Raw genomic sequence first — 18,340 nt, forward strand, 5'->3', positions numbered from 1 at the left:
GTGGTTAGCACAAGCACCTCGCTGTAAGAAAGCAGATGAGTTTCTCAGGTGTTTGTCATCTGCTCTCTTGCAAGGACAATTCCCCCCCCTCCTCTCAGTTGATGTGACATTAGCACTGAGGGCTTGGTCCCCTGCCCACCAGCATCTCTCTGCAGGGTTTACTGGTGGCCTGCTGTGCCTTGGGGTGAATCCCCACCTCTCCCTGGCCAGCAGCCGCTGCCGAAGGCTGGAGTCTGTATCTGAGCACGGCTGGGAAAGGCTGGTGGTGCCAGCACTGCCATGCATCTCCTGTTCTGATGGGGTGCCTGAGACCCCCACGCACACCCCAAAACAGGCTTTGCACCAGCGCTGCTGCTGCAGGAGCCACGACAGCAGGCAGGAAACCATCTCGGTCTGGGTGCAGCCCCGGCCGAGCAGCCTGGGCTCGGGGCTCGGAGCCTGGGCTCGGGGCTCCCCCGGCTCTCCGGGGGAGCTGTGGCTGCTTCTCGCCCGTTGCCAGAGCTTCCCCCAGCCCCCTTCCCCGCTGGGAAACAGAGGCACGGAGCCAGGCTTGCCCCGGGCCTGGGAGAGGTGGCAGAGAGCGCCAGGCTGCCGGAGCGGGGCCCCCCTTCCCCGGCAGCGGCTCCGGGAGCCTCATCCCCGCCTCCAGCCCGCCCCGCCGGGCTTGCCGGGACCGGGGGCGGCGGTCGGGACCCCGGGGCGCTGCGCGGCTCCCCCCCACCCCCCCCCGCTCCTGCCTCAGTTTCCCCCGCTGTGCCCGGACGGGGCGGCCCCTCCCGGTCCCCGCCCCGGCCCCGGCCCCGGTGCCGGCCCCCTCCCCGCCGCCGCGCAGCGCCCGCGGCCGCCGGGCCATGGAGCTCATCGAGCTGCGGGAGCTGCAGCCGGAGCCGCGGCCGGGCCGGGGCCGCCTGGAGCGGACCAACGCGCTGCGCATCAGCCCGGCCCGCCGGCCCGGCCCCGGCCCCGGCCCCGGAGCGCACCCCGACCCGCGGCTGACGGCGGCACCGGGCGCCGGGCACCGCTTCGAGCCGCGGCGCCGCGGGCTCCACACCTGGTGCGACCTCTGCGGGGACTTCGTCTGGGGCGGCGGCAGGAAGAGCCTCCAGTGCCGCCGTGAGTACCGCGCCCCGGGCCTCCCGCCACCGGGCACCCCCCCCGGGCACCGGGCATCCCGCCACCGCGCACCCCCCCGGGGCACCAGGCATCCCGCCACCGGGCACCTCCACCCGACACCGGGCATCCCACCACCGGGCACCCCCACCACCGGGCACCCCACCACCGGGCACCCCCACCGGCTACCAGGCATCCTGGTAGTGGGCACCCCAAGGCTGGGCACGGGTATCCCGGCACCAGGCACCCACACTGGGCACTGAGCAGCCCGGTACCGGGCATCCCCACTGGGCGTGGGCATCCTGGTACCGGGCACGCACACCAAGCAGCAGGGGTCCTGGTACTGGGCACCCCCACCAGCTACCGCGCATCCCAGTACTGGGTGCCTGCACGGGGCATGGGCATCCCAGCACTGGGCACCCACACCAGGCACTGAGCGTCCCAGTACCGGGCACCCACGCTGGGCACCCGGGCATCCCCGTACCAATTACCCCCACCGGGCATCAGGCATCCTGGTACCAGGCACCCCCACCGAGACCGGGCATCCCCGTACCAGGCACCCGCAGCGGGCCTCCGGGCACCAGACACCCCCACCGGGCACCAGACACGCTGGTACTGGGCACCCACACTGGGCACTGGGCAGCCTGGTGCCAAGTACCCCCACCAGGTACCGGGCACCCTGATACCAGGCCCTGGGCTCCGGGCCCCCCGGCACCGGGCACTGAGCATCCCAGCCGTCAGGCACCCACCCTGGCCAGCCCAGGCAGGGAGCACAGGCACCGCGGTACGCGCCAGCAGCATGGCACAGCACCGTGTCCCGCGTGGGTGCTGCCCCCTGGGCCCTCGGCACCGGCACGGCGTGGGCAGGCAGCTGGCACTGGGCACTGGTACTGGCATCGCGCACCAGCCCTTGCCCCACCGGGCACCAGTACCCTCGCGGCACAGTCGCTGACCCTGACACCCAGCGTCGCGGTGGTGACACCGGTCCTGTCCCCGTCCCCAGACTGCAGTTTCACCTGCCACTACCGGTGCCGGGCCCTCGTGCGGCTGGACTGCAGCGGCCCCCCAGACGCCAGTGATGAGGACGATGGCACCGAGCAGGCGCTGGAGAAGGACACCAACGTGGTAGGGCCTGGCCCGTGTCTGCGAGGGAGGGTGCGGGCAGGGGGTGACCAACCTGGGGCTGCCCGGGCTGGGGGTGGCTGAACTGGGCTGTGCCATGCTGAGCCGTGTGAGACCATGTCATGTCATGTCAGGCTGTGCTGTGCCACACTGTGCCGGGCCATGCTGTGCCGCGCTGTGCCAGGGTACGCCATGCTGGGCTGTGCCGAGCCATGCCGGGCTTTGCTGTGCCATGCTGGGCTGTGTCGTGCCGGGTTGGGCTTTGCTGTGCCATGTCGGGCTGCGCCGAGCCTTGTTGGGCTGGGCTGTGCTGTGTGAGGCTGTGCCGTGCCACACTGTGCCAAGCCATGCCGTGCTGTGCTGTGTCAGGCTGGGCTCTGTCAGGCCATGCTGGGCTGGACTGGGCAGTGCTGTGCTGTGCCATGCCAGGCTATGCCACGCTGGGCTGTGCCAAGCCATGCCAGGCTTTGCTGTGCTTTGCCATGCCAGGCTGTGCTGAACCATGCTGTGCCGTGCTGTGCCAGGCTAGGCTGTGCCGAGCCGAGCTGGGCTGGCCTGGGCTGTGCCAAGCCGTACCGGGCCGGCCTGGGCTGTGCCATGCCATGCCATGCCGTGCCAAGCCATGCCGGGCTGTGCCGCGCCGTGCCACGCCGGGCGATGCCACGCCGGGCCGGGCCGGGCCGTGCCGAGCCGGGCCGTGCCCACGCTGCGCTGCCCCGCACCGTGCCGTGCCCAGGCCGTGCCCAGGCCGTGCCGCCCGGGCCGGGGCACAGGCGGGTCCGAGCGGGCGGCGCCGGGCGCGGGTGAAATCACCGCCGGAAGCGGGGCCGCGCCGCGCCGCCCCCGGCCCGCGTCAGCCCCACGGCCGGGGCGGGGCCGGAGCGGGAGCGGGGCAGGGACGGGCAGCGCGCTGAGCCGAGCCGAGCCGAGCCGGGACCGGGCCGAGCCGAGCCGGGACAGGACCGCGATAGGACCGGGCTGAGCCGAGCCGAGCCGAGCCGAGCCGGCACCGGGACAGGGACCGCGACAGGGACCGGGCGGAGCTGAGCCGGGAAAGGATCGGGACCGTGCTGAGCCGAGCCGGAATAGGGACCGGGGCCGGGCGGAGCCGAGCCGGGAGCGGGAGCGGGCTGAGCCGAGCCGGGACCGCGACCGGGAGCGGGACCAGGAGCGGGAGCGGACTGAGCCGGGCCGGGACCGGGACCGGGACCGGGACCGGGACCGGGAGCGGGAGCGGGAGCGGGCTGAGCCGAGCCGGGAGCGGACTGAGCCGGGCCCCAGCCCGGGGGCCGGCCGGGCTGGCGCGGGGCCGGGTGTGCCCGTGTGCCCGCGGGCTCGGCGGGGCGGGGGGGCGGGGGGGCCGCTCCGCGGCCGCCGCCGTGGCCGTGCCCGCGGCCGGGGCGGGGGGCGGCGGGGCCGGGGGCTGCGGGGCGGCGGCGGCGCTGGCGCTGCGGCGGGGCGGCGCGGGGGGCACGGGGGGCAGCACGGCCAGCAGCGGCTACTGCAGCCAGGAGGACTCCGACTCCGAGCCCGAGCTCTTCTACACCGCCCGCACCTCCCTCGGCCGCCGCCCGCGCCGCCGCCAGGTCGGTTCCCCGGCCGCCGGCCGTGACGCCACGGGGGGACGGGGCGACGTCAGCCGGGGGAGCGCACCACGGGGCCGGGTGCTGGGGGGCAGGCGAGGGTGGGCTTGGTGCGGGGCCAGTTGTCGCCCCAGCGTGGGGAAAGCCTGGGGTGAGCGCAGTCCTGCCGTGGGGCGGGCGTGGGGTGAGCGTGGTCTTGCTGTGGGGGCGAGGGCGGGGCTGAGCACGGCCCTGCTGCGGGGTGAGCCGGGGGGGTGAGCGTGGCCCCGCTATGGGGCGAGCGTGGGGGCCAGCGTGGCCGTGCCGTGGGGCAGGGTGGCCCCGTCCGGTTGGATGTGCCGCCGTGGGGCGAGCGGGGCTTCGCTGCCTGGCACGGCCGCCCCGTGGCCCCCCCCGGGCTGGGGCTGCTCCCGGAGGGGCCGACGGACAGCGCTCGGGGCTGCGGGGTGAGCCGCCCCCGGGGCAGCGTCACGGCTGCTCCTTCCCACGGGGACCCCCAGCAGGATCCGGCAGCGCCCGATTGCCGTGGGGCGGCTGTTGGGGCCGGGGCCCCTGCTGCTCCCCAGCCCCACGGCGCTGTGGGGACACGTGCAGCTCTGCGCGGCGGCTCTGCAGCCCCACGTAAATACTCATTAGTGGGTGCCGGCGGCGGGGACGCCGAGCCAGGATGCCTGGGTCCCCCCCGTGCGGGGCCAGCACTTTGAAGTGGGGTGCCAGCGGCACGGGCGGGCTGCACCCCCAACCCGGCCCTTCTGCCTCGAACGCCGGGGCGTCCCCGTGGGCGCCCAGCCTGCCCCGGTGCCGGGCTGGTGGCTGCCGGTGCTCTGTCTCGGGGATGCCTCTCTGATCTGGGGAGCCAGGAGGGGACACCTGGCCCGGGGGTGTCCTCGCAGTGGGTTCACCCATCCCTGTGGCTCCAGGGATGGGGACCAGGGTCGGGGGGGGGTGGCCGGTGGCGGTGTCCCCCTGGGGCCGCGGTGAGCTCAGCCACGCTTCCCCGACACAGCCCAGCTCAGCGCCAGCTGGGCTGATGCAACCCCGCGCAACCGCCCGCGCGTGTGTCAGCCGGTGTTTCGGGACAGGCTGGGGGGCTGGCGGGACGCCAGGGCAAGCAGAGGGGTCACCCCAGCCACGGTGCCGCTCAGCCCGGCCGCTGTTGCGCAGGATGAGCCCGGCGAGTGGGAGAAGGCAGAGCTGGACCAGGCGCAGGTGGAGCAGCGGATCAAGGAGTACAACAGCCAGATCAACAGCAACCTCTTCATGAGCCTGGTATGGGGCTGGCGTGGGGCCGGGGGGGGGTCGCGGCACCCTGCCCTGGCCCCACTCACACCCCCCTGGTGTCTCCCAGAACAAGGACGGCTCCTACACCGGCTTCATCAAGGTGCAGCTGAAGCTGGTGCGCCCTGTCTCGGTGCCGGCCACCAAGCGGGTCCCCTCCCTGCAGCCGGGGCGGCCAGGGTCGCGCGCCCAGGGGGTGAAGCGCCGCACGTCCTTCTACCTGCCCAAGGGGACTGTCAAGCACCTGCACATCCTCTCGCACACCCGTGCCAGCGAGGTCATCGACGCCCTCCTCCGCAAGTTCACTGTCGTCGACAACCCCCGCAAGTTCGCCCTCTTCGAGAGGTCTGAGAAGGATGAGCAAGGTAGCGGCCCAGGGCAGCCCTGTCCCTGTAGCGGTGGCCGTGTCCCTGTGGTGGCAGTTTCCCCTGGGCGGCAGCGGCCCCGTGGTGGCAATGTCCCCGGGGCAGTGGTGTCCCCCATGGTGGCAGCATCCCCATGGCAGTGGTGTCCCCCGTGGTGGTGGTGTCTCCTGTGGTGGCAGCATGCCCGTGGCGGTGGTGTCCCCCGTGGCGGTGGTGTCCCCCGTGGCGGTGGTGTCCCCCGTGGTGGCAGCATGCCTGTGGCGGTGGTGTCCCCTGTGGCGGTGGTGAACCCAGGGCGGTGGTGTTCCCCATGGTGGCAGCATCCGCATGGCAGTGGTGTCCCCCATGGCGGTGGTGTTCCCATGGTGGTGGTGTCCGCCATGGCGGCAGCATCCTCGTGGCAGTGGTGTCCGACATGGCGGTGGTATCCTCCCTGCAGTGGTGTCCCCACAGTGGCAGCTTCCCCATGGCAGCAGCATCCCCATGGTGGCAGCACCCCTGTAGCAGTGGTATCCCCCTTTGGTGGCAGTGTCCTCTGTCGCCATGGGTGTGTCCCCCGTGGCAGCAGTGTCCCCCATGGCAGTGGTGTCCTCCACGGTAGTGATGTCCCCATAGCGGCAGCATCCCTGTGATGGCAGCATCCCTGGACCATCAGTGTCTGTCGTGGCAGCGATGTCCCCATAGTGGCGGTGTCCCTGTGGGGGTGTCCCCCCCGTGACACGTGGTGCCGTTGCAGTGTACCTGCGGAAGCTGGCCGACGAGGAGCAGCCCCTGCGGCTGCGGCTGCTGGCCGGCCCCAGTGAGAAGGTGCTCAGCTTCGTCCTGAAGGAGAACGAGACCGGGGAGGTGAACGTGAGTGCGGGGATGGGGAGGGGACCGGCACCCACACCCCCTGGGGGACGTGGCCATGGGGGGAGATGCCACGTCCCCGTTGCGATGGCAGCCCATGTGCTCGCAGTGGGACGCCTTCACGCTGCCGGAGCTGCACAACTTCCTGCGCATCTTGCAGCGGGAGGAGGAGGAGCACGTGCGCCAGCTGCGGCACCGCTACGCCCGCTGCCGCCAGAAGATGCAGGAGGCACTGGCCACGCGCACACCGGGGTGACCGTGCCACCCGCACCCTTGGCCAGCCAGCGCGCCGGGACCCTTGCCTGCCGGCGGGTGGGGGCTCCGGGGAGGGGGGGTGGAGGGGGCCGCCCCCGGACCCACTGGGCCGTTGCAGCCCCCATGGGGCTGGCCCAGGGAGTGGTTGTCCCCAGGGGGGGTGAGTCTCCCCGAGGGGTACGAGTGTCCCCGGGGAAACGAGTGTCCCTGGGGGGAAGCAGGGCGTCGAGCACCAATAAAGGCATCTGGGTGACGAGGCCTGGCCTGCGGCATGTCCTTGGCGGGGAGGGGGGCGGGGCGGGCTGGGGCTGCGGTAGGAGGGGGCACGACGTTCCCCCGGTGCCGTTGGGGCGGGGGTACCCGCACGTGGTGCGGGGCCGCGGCGGGGCTCGAACTCGCGTCAGAGAGGTTCCCGCCGGCGCCAGGCGGGGAGGAGGGCACGCCCCGTGCCGCTCTCACGTGACGCGGGCACCTCCTCCCTCCGGGGTCACGTGCGGGGGGCATCGCGGGCGCCGGAAGTGTCGCAACGCGGCGGCGCCGCGCACGCAGGGAGGCGCTCGGTCGGCGTCGCCGAGCGGCTCCGGGCCGCTTCCCCCCCTCCCCCGCCCCGCTCCCGCCGCCGCCATGGGCGCCAGCGGCTCCAAGTCGCGGGGGCTGTGGCCCTTCGCCTCCCCGGCGGCGGGCGGCGGCGGCGCCGAGGGCCCCGGCGGGCAGCAGGCCCTGGCCCGGGCGCGGGCCGCGCGCGCTGCCACCCCCTTCGTCTTCACACGCCGCGGGTGAGAGGCCGGGGAGGGCGGGCGGTTGCCATGGCGGCGGGGGGTTCCGCCGGTGGGTCGGTCCAGGCCTGCCCGGCGCGGGGGGACAGGCCCTGGCCTGCCGCGGGACCCTGGGGACGAGAGGGCATCCCCCGGCAGCCGCTGAGCCGGCAGCGGGTGGCCGCCGCAGCCCTCACGGGGCTGGTGGTGCCGGCCTGCCCCAGCTCCCTTCCCTGCTCGGGGTGCAGGAAGCCGTCGGCCGCCGGCAGGCTCTTACCTGCCCGCCTCCGCTCTCCTCTCGGCAGCTCCATGTATTACGATGAGGATGGGGATCTCGCCCACGAGTTCTACGAGGAGACAATCGTTACAAAGAATGGGAGGAAGCGCGCCAAGCTGAAGAGGATCCACAAGAACCTGATACCTCAGGTAGTGTGCGGAGAAGGATGGGGAAAAGTGAGCGCCAAAGTGCCACGGTGACAGCTGAAGTCCCGGCTTTGCCTTCTACCTCCGGGCGTCTTCTTGCCAGGAAGGTGAAGGCTTTCTGTCACGCCCCCAAGCTCCTGCCTCAGAGCTGTGGCTCTGTGTGTCCTGGCTCACACCCGTGGTCACCTAGTGAGTCTGTGGCAGGAGAGGGGAGAGCTGATGACACCCTCCAGCCTCCCTTTCCAGAGAGAAGCGGTGCCCCAGCACTTTAAAGCTGCCAGGCTGCGGAAGATGGCTCAGCTGGGTGTGTGTTGTGGGGCGTGGAGTGCCAGGCAGCCCTGCACGGCCATGGCGTCCCATCGCTGACCACTTTCCCCAGGGTGCGGGGTGCTGCGCTTGCTCAGCCAGTGTCACGTCGCTGCAAAGGGCCAGACCCTGGCTTCAGGAGCAGCAGCCAAAGCCCATCACCCACTGATGCGACTGTGCACGTTCCCGCCAGCCCCTCTGTAGTGACAGCAGTGTTGACAGCTATGCATTTTGCACCTCAGTGCAAAAGTCTCCTCCTAAAATAAGCAACTGGGGTGAAGCCAGGCAGGGGCTGGGACACTGATTGAGGGTCTCGGTGCAGGAGAAGGATAGCCTGCATGTAGGGAGGCTTCTGAGGGCATAAATGGAGAAAAGGGAGGATCAAACCAGGGCTGGAGAGAGACCCTGGAGGAGTCTTCCTAAGTAAGCAGAAAGGCACGGCTCTAGTGAGCACCTGGGGCGAGCCGTTGGCATGCTCCGAGGGGTGAGCAGTCCCCTGGTGGGGTGGGACCCCTCCGAGTGCTGCACAGGCAGTTATGGGGGGAAGGATTCAGTGCCGCTCCCTGGGCTGGCGTTCTCACAGAGGCAGGCTTGGGCTGTGGGCGTGACTCCTCATCAATGTGGGTTGAAACTCACCTGGTTGGAAAGGTCAGCTGAGCTGGAGAGAGCAGGCCCTGAGCCCCCGCTCCACCCCCAGCCCCCCACCTGCCAGCGGGTCCTCCCGGTGCTGTAACAGGAGAAGGCTTGGACAGAGCATGGGAAAGGCGCCTGTAGCTGGCGTGGAGGGAGCATGTATTCAGCAGCCTCCCCTCTGGATAGAAAGCTGCTTTTCTTGTGCGCCAGCTGCCCTGGCTGCTTTCTCTCAGAGAGCTCTTTTCATTCTTTTAAATCCCGTGAATGAAAGGTGCCGGATGAAAAGCCCAGACAGCCAATATCTGCCAGTCATGCACCAGCTGCTGCACGGGCAGTGCCTGGCAGAGCAGCTCCCTCCTTTCTCGCTCTGCTGGGCTCCGGACCCGCCATGTGTGGCAGCCAGCCGCGCCTCTCTCGGCTCTCCAGGGACAAGTTCGAAGGGCAAAGTGCTTTCGCTTTGTGTGCTGCTGTTCAGGCATACCTGGTGTCATGGTGGCTTTACGGACTCATGTTCCTCGAGGGCATGGTGTCCTCTGTCTGTACGGGGAGACTCGCAGGGCTTGGGGCTGTTGTTTGGTGGTTCCTCTGCTCACCACTCTGACTCTTCTTCCAGGGCATAGTGAAACTAGAGCACCCTCGCATTCACGTGGATTTCCCGGTGATCATCTGCGAGGTGTGAGTCGCCAGACATTGCTGCCTGCGGGTGGGAGGCCCTGTCCCACCTCCCCCAGCCTCGCCAGGCGAGGGTGCGTTGTGTTCCCACCCAAGGAGGACTCTGGGCGTGCGGCAGGGACGGCGGCTCTCCCCTCGCCCGGAGGTGAGGCGGGATGGAGCAGGCCGGGCTGGGCTTGGCTAGCGCTCCTCGCAGGAGATGGGTGACCTTGTGCAACGACTGCTTACAAACATCCTCGCTTGAGTCAGAAGACTAAAATACCTTTTGTAGCCTCTAGCCGACGTTTGATGGGTAACTGGAACTGCAAATGTGCTGCTGTGTGAGCTGTTAAAGGGAGAGCGAGCCTGCACTTCTCACCAGACAAAATCCCCTGCTTCTCAGGTATGCAGCCCAGGGAGAGCCAGGGCAAGGTAACGCGCTGCCCGCGGCCCCAAGATCCCTTGGGCCCGGTGGCTCAATGGCCAGTGTTGCGGCATGTGGCTTGACACAGGTGTTATGTGATGCTCCCCCAGGCGGGTCTGTTGATGGAGGATGAAGGCTGAGGGGAGGCCGGTCTTGAAGCATGTCCGGCTGGCTGCTGCACTCCTCTTGGGAGGGGGATGGAGGTTAGATGCCGCTATCTTGGACCTCCATCTCTTCCTCCTGTGCGTTTCCCTGCTTATGCCGGCTCTGGGGAGGTTGGCTTCGCTGCTGCCCGCAGTCCCTCTGCCTGCAGGAGATGTCTGCGGTCCGTGGCCGCTGCTGGAGGCATCGAGGTCCCCAGCTCTGCAGCAGGCTTGCTTCTCCCATTAGCAAGCTGGCTCCTGCCGAGCACTGTCCCTCACCCACTGCAGGGCCGGGTTGCAGGGGAAGGCGTCTTGTAAAGTCTTCACCCCCTGTTCCCATCTTGAACATACCTTCCAGTGGGGTGGGCCTTGACAGAGCCGAGCAGGAAGGAAATAATTTCTTCCCTCCCCATCCCCTGAAAACAATCGAGATTGGTGTGCCTGCCCCGGCTTGGAAATCTCCCTGGTGATGTGAACTATGGTTCCTCCCACGTCCCAGCTGGTGGCAGGAGGAGAAACGCAATGCACTTTAAAGGGAGGCTTTCTGCTCCGTCTCGGAAGGTCCTGCTCTTTTCTCCTCTTTCCTCCCACTTGAGAAGGTCGAGGTCGCCTTGGCAGCACCAAAAAACCTCTCACCCCTGTGTGCAGGTCCTGGGGCGCCGAGCCAGCTGCTGCGGGGCCGGGGAAAGGCCTGGCCCGTACTGCCCATCGCCAGCACCAGGAGCCACTGCCTTCCTGCTCAGTTGCCCCCAGACCGGGCGGGCAGAGGAGGACCGGCCGCGGGGCAGCAGGCACAGCTTTAAACTTGGTCAGAGCCTGCTCCCTGCAGTAGCCGGCTCGGCTTTCCTCCTCTTTTGTTCCAGAACTTATTTACTTTCTAAGCACTTCAGACATTTGCTACCTCGATTTTTAATTTAAGCTGCTGGCACTTGGCTGCCAGCCCTGTCGGCGTCTACATTGGATGTATCCATCCCCGCGCCCGCCGAGAGCCGCCCGGGCGCGGGGCCACATTCCCAGCTTCGGGGAGATAACAGCGGCGTGGCTGTTGCCGTCTTCCTGTCACCACCTCTTCCCTCCGTGTCCCCCCACCCACTGTTCCCATCAACAGGAGCGAGCATGGAGGGTGAAGCACGGAGGGTGAAGTGGATGTGCTGGCTGCCGCCGGGCAGGGAAGCAGGCAGGGCTGGATAGGGCTCTGGCAGGGAGCTCGTCTACACTGTGATGCTGGGTGCTTCTTTTGACATCTTTTGTTCTCCTGCTTGCTTGAAAGAGTCTTGTCTTAAAACAATCCCCCACTGAAGTGTTTCTTATTCGCACCACCTGCTCTCGAGTTTGTCCCAGGCCGGATCTCGCTGGGAAGGGTGTCCCTTGGGCTCCGCAGGAGAGCAGGAGCTGCTGTCCCCAGGAAGAGGAGAGAAAGCTGTGGCCGGGCTGCCTGCGCCGCCTTGCCCCGCTGCCATCCGAGGGTGCAGGAAGCTGTGCCGAACCCGCCTCGGGTATGGGGGAAGGCAGAGGAGGAGTGGGGAGGGGGCCGGTGCCATTTGCCTGCCCCAAGGGGAGCCCCTTGCCTGGCTACCGGCCAGAAATCTGCTGACAAGGCAGGGCCCGAACCCCGGGGGGGGCAGAGACCGAGACCGGCTTAGCAAGGATGCTTTTGTCCTCCCTGACAGGCTGCGCACCCTTCCCCCAGGGCATCAAACATGCTTCCCCCAAAAAACCGCCTTCTCCCACCCCCTGCCCGTGTCACCAGAGCGGCAGCGAACCTCCGCAGGCTGCCAACAAGCTGCGTCCTGCCCCGCTTCTTCCCAGGCTGGTCCCCCAAGCAGCCAGCCCCCGGGCCGCCTCCCCTCCGCCGGCCTCCAGCCCTCCTGCAGCAGCAGGGCCTTGGGAGCACCTGGAGGGATCTTAAAAATGTGAAGGTCGCTGTAAATAGTATCTGTGTCCACTGTGGTGTTGGAGCAAGAAAAAAAAAAAGGAAAGTTTTCCTTTTGATTCTTTTTTTTTTCTTTTTTTTTTTTTTTTTTTTTTACGATTTCTGTGCAACGTTGTGCTTTCCCGTGTGGATGTGTAGCTGAACCGTACTCACTGACACTAGGCTCCTTGCTCCTCTAGCGTGTGGGTAGGACCCGTGAGTTTGGGAAATGTACACTATTTATGGTCCTTCCTCCCAGTGCATCTGTCCACTTTTGTTAAATTTCAATAAAATTATTTGTAGAGCCCGCAAGTCCAAGAGCTGTCTTACTGGGGAGGGTGTGTGGGCGAGCGGTTGTGCCCGTGGGCGAAGGAAGGAGATGCTGGAGAGCCGAGGGGAGGTGGGCTTCGCCGTGCTGGTCTGTTTGCTGCCAGCACTTTGAGCCCCCTCTGTTTTTGGGAGGGGGGTGTTTGTGCATGTGTGGCTGAACTGGTGGTGAAGGAGCCGTATCACGGCCATTTCCAGGTGCTCCAGTTTGGCACATGGCGCTGGCAGGAGTTGGTGGCTTTGTCAGGCTGTGACTCTGCTTGTAGCTGCTGTGACATCCTTTAAATATGTAACTAAAATGTGTTTATATAAATATATGTAATTTTCTGGTTCAGCCCAATAGGGTTGGAGCTCAGGCTCCTCTCCCCTCCCGTGTGGGGAGGGAGGTCTGGGGGGACCTGGGAGGCAGCAAGGGACCCGGGTGTCGTGGGCAGCCCAGCCTCAAGCCGAGCTCTTCCCATCCTGCCCGAGCCCCGTGGGGGGAGGATCCGCCTGTCTGCTCCCTCATCGCCTGCCCTGCCAAATCAGTGCCTCGTTAATCACCGGGGCCTGATGACTTTCTCGAACCTAGTGTGACCCTGTGCTGGGATGCTGCCCGTCCCCCGAGCGGTCCATGGGGCGAGCATGATCTCACTTTGTGCCCTGCGTCCTGCCCCTGGCCGCCCTGCAGATGTTTTCCTGTGGCCACTGCCACTTCTCATCATTTCCTCCGTGCAAGCTGGCTCGGAAATGAGCCGCTGACGAAAGCTGTAATGAGGGTGAGTGGTGCGGTGTGTCTTGCCAGCGCTTTGGCTTGCGGGGGATGAGGCTCAGGGACTTTTGCCCATTGATCCGTAGGGGCCCCAACCCCAGGAGGGACGGATCGTGGTGGCCTCAAGGGGGACTGGGTGGCCGCACAGGGCATTATGGCTCGGTTAAACAAGGTGGTGGCTGTGGCTCGCTAGCCCCGTGAGCATCTCCACATCTGTTGGGGCCACCCCAGTCCCCCTCCTGACACCCGCGGGGCAGGGCTGTACCTGCAGCCCCCAGCCCAGGGCAGAGGCGGGTGCTGACCTCCCCTCCTGGCCCCACGGCCACTCCGTCCCCATCCAAGCTCCTCTTGCACCTAGCCCGGACCTGTCTGGCACGAGCGGATGCGACTAACGCCCCGTTCTCCGGCAGCTGTGAGGGATTCCTAGCCGCCCGGGTGCCCGCGTGGGGCAGCCCGTCTGCTCGGCTCACCCTGGCTGCTGCCCACCTCCACCGCCCCACTCCTGTCTCTGATCTCGTGCCCAGCAGGGAATGACTTAGCATCATCTCGTGCTCAGTGGGGAGAGACGGAGAGGGGAGGCTGGATCTCTCCAGCTGCCCCCTCCCAAAATCCAGGGTCTTCCCTGTGGGAAGGGAGGAGGGAAACTGAGGCAGGCAATGCTGAGCCCTCCTGATGGGACGGCAGCGAGAAGCTGCATTGTGTTGAGGACTTCCTGCCCTCCCGGCAGCGGATAGCTGTGACCCCTCTGGCCACCCTGCTGCCGCGGGGCTGGTTACCTTCGGCGCGTAAGGCCGCAGAGGATGGAAAATTTTAGGCATTTCTGCTGCCGGCGAAGGGAGCCTGTTTACTGCCCAGAGGGGAAGGGCAGCGCCCGCCAGCGCTGGGATTTCTTGGCTCCCCACAATCTCCCCCGAGGGTTTTGGCGGCCGCCTGGCCGGTGGCCAACCTTCCCTGCCCCTTTCCCAGCCGGTGCCCGGCATTGCCCGTGGGCCGGGCCGAGCCGTGGGGTGCGGCCTGGGTTCGGAGCGGCCGGCTGTGACACCGTGCCCGTCCCTGGTGGTACTGTCACCCTCCTGGTGGGAGCTTCGCCACAAAGGCTAGCACCCAAGCGGGTCCCGCTAACTGGAGCCATCTGCGGGTGCCCATGGCCCTGGGCTCGGCACTGCCGGCACCAGGGGCTGGCACCAAACAATGCCGGGCTCGGCGCTCCTGCCCACTCCCTGGGGAGCCGGCGGGCGGCCGGGGAGTGTTTCCGCAGATTCAGCCCCGTTTCCTTCCCCCACCAGCCCCGGCACACCCTCACACTCTGGCCCCGGTGCTTCCTCTGCGAGGGCACCCCGATGGCCCCAGCCTGCTGGGGCCAGCCTTGGCCAGAGCACGCAGGGGACGGGCAGGACATGGGGACGGCCACGCTGCCAGTCCCTGAGCCCTGCCTGTCCCACTGTCCGCCTTGGGGGGACCTACCGGAGCCTCGGTGGCGCCCCGGGAAGGAAGCCCCCCCCCGGTCCTGCTGCGCCTGCGGCCCCCCTTGTCCCCCCCTAGGCAGGAAACCCGCGGGGCCACGGCTGAGTCAGCAGCACCGACTGCCCCGGCCCCGCACAGGACGTCCTGCCCGGCACGGCACCGCCCTGGGGACAGCACTGCCCTGGGGACACCGCTGTTCTGGGGACACCGCTCTCCTGGGGATACCACCGCACCAGGGACATCACCATCCTGGGGATACCACCATCCTGGGGACACCACTGTTCCGCGGACACGGCTGTTCTGGGGACATCACCATCCTGGGGTCACCTCTGTGCTGGGGATACCACCATCCCAGGGACATCACCGTCCTGGGGGACACCGCCACTCCGGGGACCCCGCTGCCCTGCGGACATCACCGTTCTGGGGTCACCGCCATCCTGGGGACACCACCATTTTGGCGTCACCACGATTTTAGGGTCGCCACTGTCCTGGGGCCACCGCCACTGTCCTGGGGCCACCGCCTTGGGGTCACCACCGCCGCGGGGACCCCCCCGCCCCGCCGAGCGCCGCAGCCCCCCGCGCCCCGCGGCGCCCCCTGCCGGCGCCCCCGCGGCCCCGCCCCGCCCCCTTCCGCCGCGCGGGGGGCGGGGCCTCCCGGGCCGTACCAAGCGCAGCGGGACGGGGGGTGGGGGGGGTGACGCGCCCTGCCCGGTGCCGCGGCCCCACGGAGGGGTGCGTGTGGGGAGGGGGTCGGCCGCCGGTCCGCGCCCCCGGGAGCCCGCGATGGTCCGCGCCGCCACCCCGGCGCGCCGCGGTCGGGGCGGGGCCGGTCGGGGCGGGGAGCGGCGCCCCCGCGGGTGGTGCGCGCCGGGGAGTTTAAAGCGGCGGCGGGGGGGAGGCGGCGCCGGTGGGAGCCCGCGGCGGGGGATGGCGTGAGGCGAGTGGGAGCCGGGCGGGGGAGCGCGGAGCGGAGCGGGACGGGCGGGGAGCGGGGCCGTGCGGCCGCGCCGCGCTGCGCTCCGGCGCTTTGTGTGCCGGTCTCGGACAAAGGCGGCGCCGCGCCGGCAGCCGGGGGAGCGGCGGGGAGCGGGAGCGGGGGACCCGGGGCAGCGGGGGAGACCGGGAGCGAGGGGACCCAGAGCGGCGGAGGAGACCGGGAGCGAGGGGACCCAGAGCGGCGGAGGAGGCCGGGAGCGAGGGGAAGTGGGGGCAGAGGGGACCGGGACCAGGAGCGGGCGCAGCCGCTTGGGACCGGGACTCCCAGGACCCAGTCCCCCGGGAGCTCTGCCCGCCACCGCTTCCCCCCGCCCCCCCCGGACCCCTCTGCCCCGGGCGGGGGTGGTGGGAAGGGGCTTGGGGCAGGGTCTGCCTTGGGGGGCGCGGGCAGAGCCGCCCCTGCCTGCACCCCTCTCCTAACGCCGCTCTCCCCGCTGCCCCCAGGCCCCGTTGGGCAGGATGCGCGGGGGCTGCGCGGTGGCGGTGGCCGTGCCCTGGCTGGCCCTGCTGGCCCTGGCCCGGCAGCCCCCTGAGAAGCCGTCGGCCACCCCCCTGCTCACCCGCCGGCCCTTCCTGGTGGCCTGGAATGTGCCCACCCAGGACTGCAAGCCCCGCTTCCAGGTGTCCCTCGACTTCAGCCTCTTCGACCTGCAGGCCTCCCCCAATGAGGGCTTCGTGGGGCAGAACCTCACCATCTTCTACAAGGAGCGCCTGGGGCTCTACCCCTACTACACCAGCCAGGGCGTGGCTGTCAACGGCGGCGTCCCCCAAAACAGCAGCCTGTCCGAGCACCTCGCCCGCCTCCAGGAGGGCATCAGCAAGTACATCCGCTCGCCCACCAAGGAGGGGCTGGCCATCATTGACTGGGAGGAGTGGCGGCCCATCTGGGCTCGCAACTGGAAGCCCAAGGACATCTACCGGGAGGTGTCTCAGCAGCTGGTGTACCAGCGGCAGCACACCTGGTCCCGCGAGGAGGTGAACAAGCAGGCGGTGTTCGAGTTCGAGTCGGCCGCCCGGCAGTTCATGGTGAGCACCCTGCGCGTGGCCAAGAGCTTCCGACCCAAGCAGCTCTGGGGGTTCTACCTCTTCCCCGACTGCTACAACCACGACTACAGCAAGAACAAGGAGAGCTACACTGGGCAGTGCCCGGACGTGGAGAAGACGCGCAACGACCAGCTGGCGTGGCTCTGGAGGGAGAGCATGGCCCTCTACCCCTCCATCTACCTCGACCTGCTCCTGGCATCCACCCCCAACAGCCGCAAGTTCGTGCGGGCGCGGGTGATGGAGGCCATGCGCATCTCACAGCAGCACCACGATGGCTACTCCCTGCCCGTCTTCGTCTACACCCGGCCCACCTACATCCGCAAGCTGGATGTGCTCAGCCAGGTAGGGCTACGCCACTGGGACGTCCTCGTCCCAAGCCCTGGGCACCTGGGCTAGAGCCGAGGTGGGTCAGCCGAGGTGGTCCCTCTGCCCGTGTCCTATTCCGGTCCACAGAGTGGGATGGCTCTGGAGGCCAGTGGTCGCTCCCATGGTGTCACCAGCACCCTGTGGTTTGGCTGTCCCCACGTGGGGTGGGGAGCAGCATCCTTTGGCATGGGGCTGGCCCTGGGGACCAGGAGGGGTGCCTGGCCCTGCCTCCCTCCCTCCAAGGGGGTGTCATGGTGTGGGGATTCCCAGCTCAACCCCTCTGTGGGTGCATGATGAGGTGCCACAAACCGCCCCTCCTTATGGGCAAGGTGTCTGGCAGCAGGACTGGCACCAATGCTCGCCGTCACCAAGGAAGTGCCTGGGAGGTGCCGCAGGGACTCCTGGGTCCTGGCAGCCGGGGCCCTGGGGTATGTGAGCCCACAGCCCCCGTGCTGTGCTGGCTTAGCCCCCGAGGAGGAGGGTGGTGTTGGGAAGCCTTGTCCCCAGGGAGGTGGGACAGTCCCCTCTCCCTGTGGCCTGGAGCAGGGACGGGTCTTGCCTCCCTGACCCCACAGCGGGCTCTTTGGAGTGCACCGTGCTGGAGGGTGTGGGTGCTGCATGGGGTCTACGGGCACTAACTGGGCTCTGTCCCCATAGCCGGACCTGATCTCCACCATCGGAGAGAGTGCGGCGCTGGGTGCAGCCGGGGCCATTTTCTGGGGTGACGCGGACTACACCAAAAACCGGGTAGGTTTGGCGTCAGTGTGCCCCTGGGGAGGTAGATGATGGGTGGGGGGTTACCTGCTCCCAGAGGGGGACCAGTGGCTCAAGGGTGGGGTGTCCTCTCCATCTGGGGTGCTTTTCTGCCTGGGGCACTCCAACATGCACCTGATGCTCCCCCTTTCCCCAGGACTCATGCCAGATCATCAAGAACTACCTGGAGGGGGACCTGGGTCGCTACATCGTGAATGTCACGACGGCAGCGCAGCTCTGCAGCACGGCGTTGTGCCAGGGCCGGGGCCGCTGCCTGCGCCAGGACAGCACCGCCGATGTCTTCCTCCACCTCAACTCCACCAGCTTCCAGCTGCGGCGCCGGGATGGGGATCACCCCCAGCACCCCCTCTTCTGGGCTGAGGGCCAGCTGTCCTCTGCTGACACCCTCTTCCTACGGACCCACTTCCGCTGCCACTGCTACCAGGGCTGGCAGGGCAGCAGCTGCCAGGTGCCTGCTGGCCCCCGCAGTGAAGCCCCTGGCCCCCTGGCACCGCTGGGGCTTGCGGTGCTGTTGCTGCTTGCAAGCTGGTGCTAACCCCCCCGGACTGAGCTGGCCCCTCCTGGCACCCCCGTTCTGTGGTGGTCTAGGGGACCTATTTAAGACATCCCTACCTACCCCTGCCTGTGAGGCAGCTCGTTATGGGGGGCTGCCCCTCACTGTGGGGGCAGAGCTGTGTGGTTGCCCCAGCTCTGCCCTCCCTGCTGTGGGGCGGCTGCCCCCTATGGGGATGGAGGGCAGGGTTGGGGGCGGGGGGCCTCTCCTGTTGTAAGGAGAGGGATGGGGGCGAGGGGGGCATGGGGGCCGGGAG

The 18,340-nt window shown here is 68.5% G+C and overlaps 3 protein-coding genes across 7 annotated transcripts; all 3 read left to right on the forward strand.

Annotated features, from left to right (window-relative positions):
• The first annotated feature begins 825 nt into the window (after window positions 1–825).
• Window positions 826–6,818, forward strand: RASSF1 (Ras association domain family member 1). Of its 4 annotated transcripts, XM_072876022.1 has the most exons (6): window positions 826–1,113; window positions 2,114–2,235; window positions 4,980–5,084; window positions 5,164–5,458; window positions 6,195–6,310; window positions 6,417–6,818. In XM_072876022.1, the coding sequence occupies exons 1-6, from the start codon at window positions 852–854 to the stop codon at window positions 6,561–6,563; spliced, it is 1,047 nt and encodes a 348-aa protein (XP_072732123.1). In that variant the 5' UTR covers window positions 826–851; the 3' UTR covers window positions 6,564–6,818. The 4 variants fall into 4 exon arrangements, with proteins under 4 accessions (XP_072732123.1, XP_072732121.1, XP_072732120.1 ...); XM_072876020.1 differs by lacking the exons at window positions 826–1,113; window positions 2,114–2,235 and adding an exon at window positions 3,938–3,966; XM_072876019.1 differs by lacking the exons at window positions 826–1,113; window positions 2,114–2,235 and adding an exon at window positions 4,083–4,261 and having other exon boundaries at window positions 4,961–5,084.
• A 110-nt stretch (window positions 6,819–6,928) lies between these two features.
• Window positions 6,929–12,121, forward strand: TUSC2 (tumor suppressor 2, mitochondrial calcium regulator). Of its 2 annotated transcripts, XR_012044590.1 has the most exons (4): window positions 6,929–7,338; window positions 7,623–7,743; window positions 9,293–9,733; window positions 11,969–12,121. XR_012044590.1 is itself a non-coding variant. In XM_072876025.1 (3 exons), the coding sequence occupies exons 1-3, from the start codon at window positions 7,187–7,189 to the stop codon at window positions 9,356–9,358; spliced, it is 339 nt and encodes a 112-aa protein (XP_072732126.1). In that variant the 5' UTR covers window positions 6,929–7,186; the 3' UTR covers window positions 9,359–12,121. The 2 variants fall into 2 exon arrangements, 1 of the variants encoding a protein (XP_072732126.1); XM_072876025.1 differs by having other exon boundaries at window positions 9,293–12,121.
• A 3,110-nt stretch (window positions 12,122–15,231) lies between these two features.
• On the forward strand, window positions 15,232–18,261 carry LOC140657949 (hyaluronidase-2-like). The gene is made up of 4 exons (XM_072875730.1): window positions 15,232–15,288; window positions 15,792–16,733; window positions 17,415–17,504; window positions 17,668–18,261. The coding sequence occupies exons 2-4, from the start codon at window positions 15,807–15,809 to the stop codon at window positions 18,064–18,066; spliced, it is 1,416 nt and encodes a 471-aa protein (XP_072731831.1). The 5' UTR covers window positions 15,232–15,288; window positions 15,792–15,806; the 3' UTR covers window positions 18,067–18,261.
• Window positions 18,262–18,340: the final 79 nt, after the last annotated feature.

This window comes from Ciconia boyciana, chromosome 11 (genome assembly GCF_034638445.1).
Source record: "Ciconia boyciana chromosome 11, ASM3463844v1, whole genome shotgun sequence".
Taxonomy (NCBI): Eukaryota; Metazoa; Chordata; class Aves; order Ciconiiformes; family Ciconiidae; genus Ciconia; species Ciconia boyciana.

Coding starts and splice junctions, on each gene's coding strand:
- TUSC2 (XM_072876025.1), top strand. CDS start 7,187: ATGGGCGCCAGCGGCTCCAAGTCGCGGGGGCTGTGGCCCTTCGCCTCC. Junction 7,339..7,622: donor TTCGTCTTCACACGCCGCGG/GTGAGAGGCCGG, acceptor TCCTCTCGGCAG/CTCCATGTATTACGATGAGG. Junction 7,744..9,292: donor ACAAGAACCTGATACCTCAG/GTAGTGTGCGGA, acceptor CTCTTCTTCCAG/GGCATAGTGAAACTAGAGCA.
- LOC140657949 (XM_072875730.1), top strand. CDS start 15,807: ATGCGCGGGGGCTGCGCGGTGGCGGTGGCCGTGCCCTGGCTGGCCCTG. Junction 16,734..17,414: donor AGCTGGATGTGCTCAGCCAG/GTAGGGCTACGC, acceptor CTGTCCCCATAG/CCGGACCTGATCTCCACCAT. Junction 17,505..17,667: donor CGGACTACACCAAAAACCGG/GTAGGTTTGGCG, acceptor CCCTTTCCCCAG/GACTCATGCCAGATCATCAA.
- RASSF1 (XM_072876022.1), top strand. CDS start 852: ATGGAGCTCATCGAGCTGCGGGAGCTGCAGCCGGAGCCGCGGCCGGGC. Junction 1,114..2,113: donor GAAGAGCCTCCAGTGCCGCC/GTGAGTACCGCG, acceptor CCCCGTCCCCAG/ACTGCAGTTTCACCTGCCAC. Junction 2,236..4,979: donor TGGAGAAGGACACCAACGTG/GTAGGGCCTGGC, acceptor GCTGTTGCGCAG/GATGAGCCCGGCGAGTGGGA.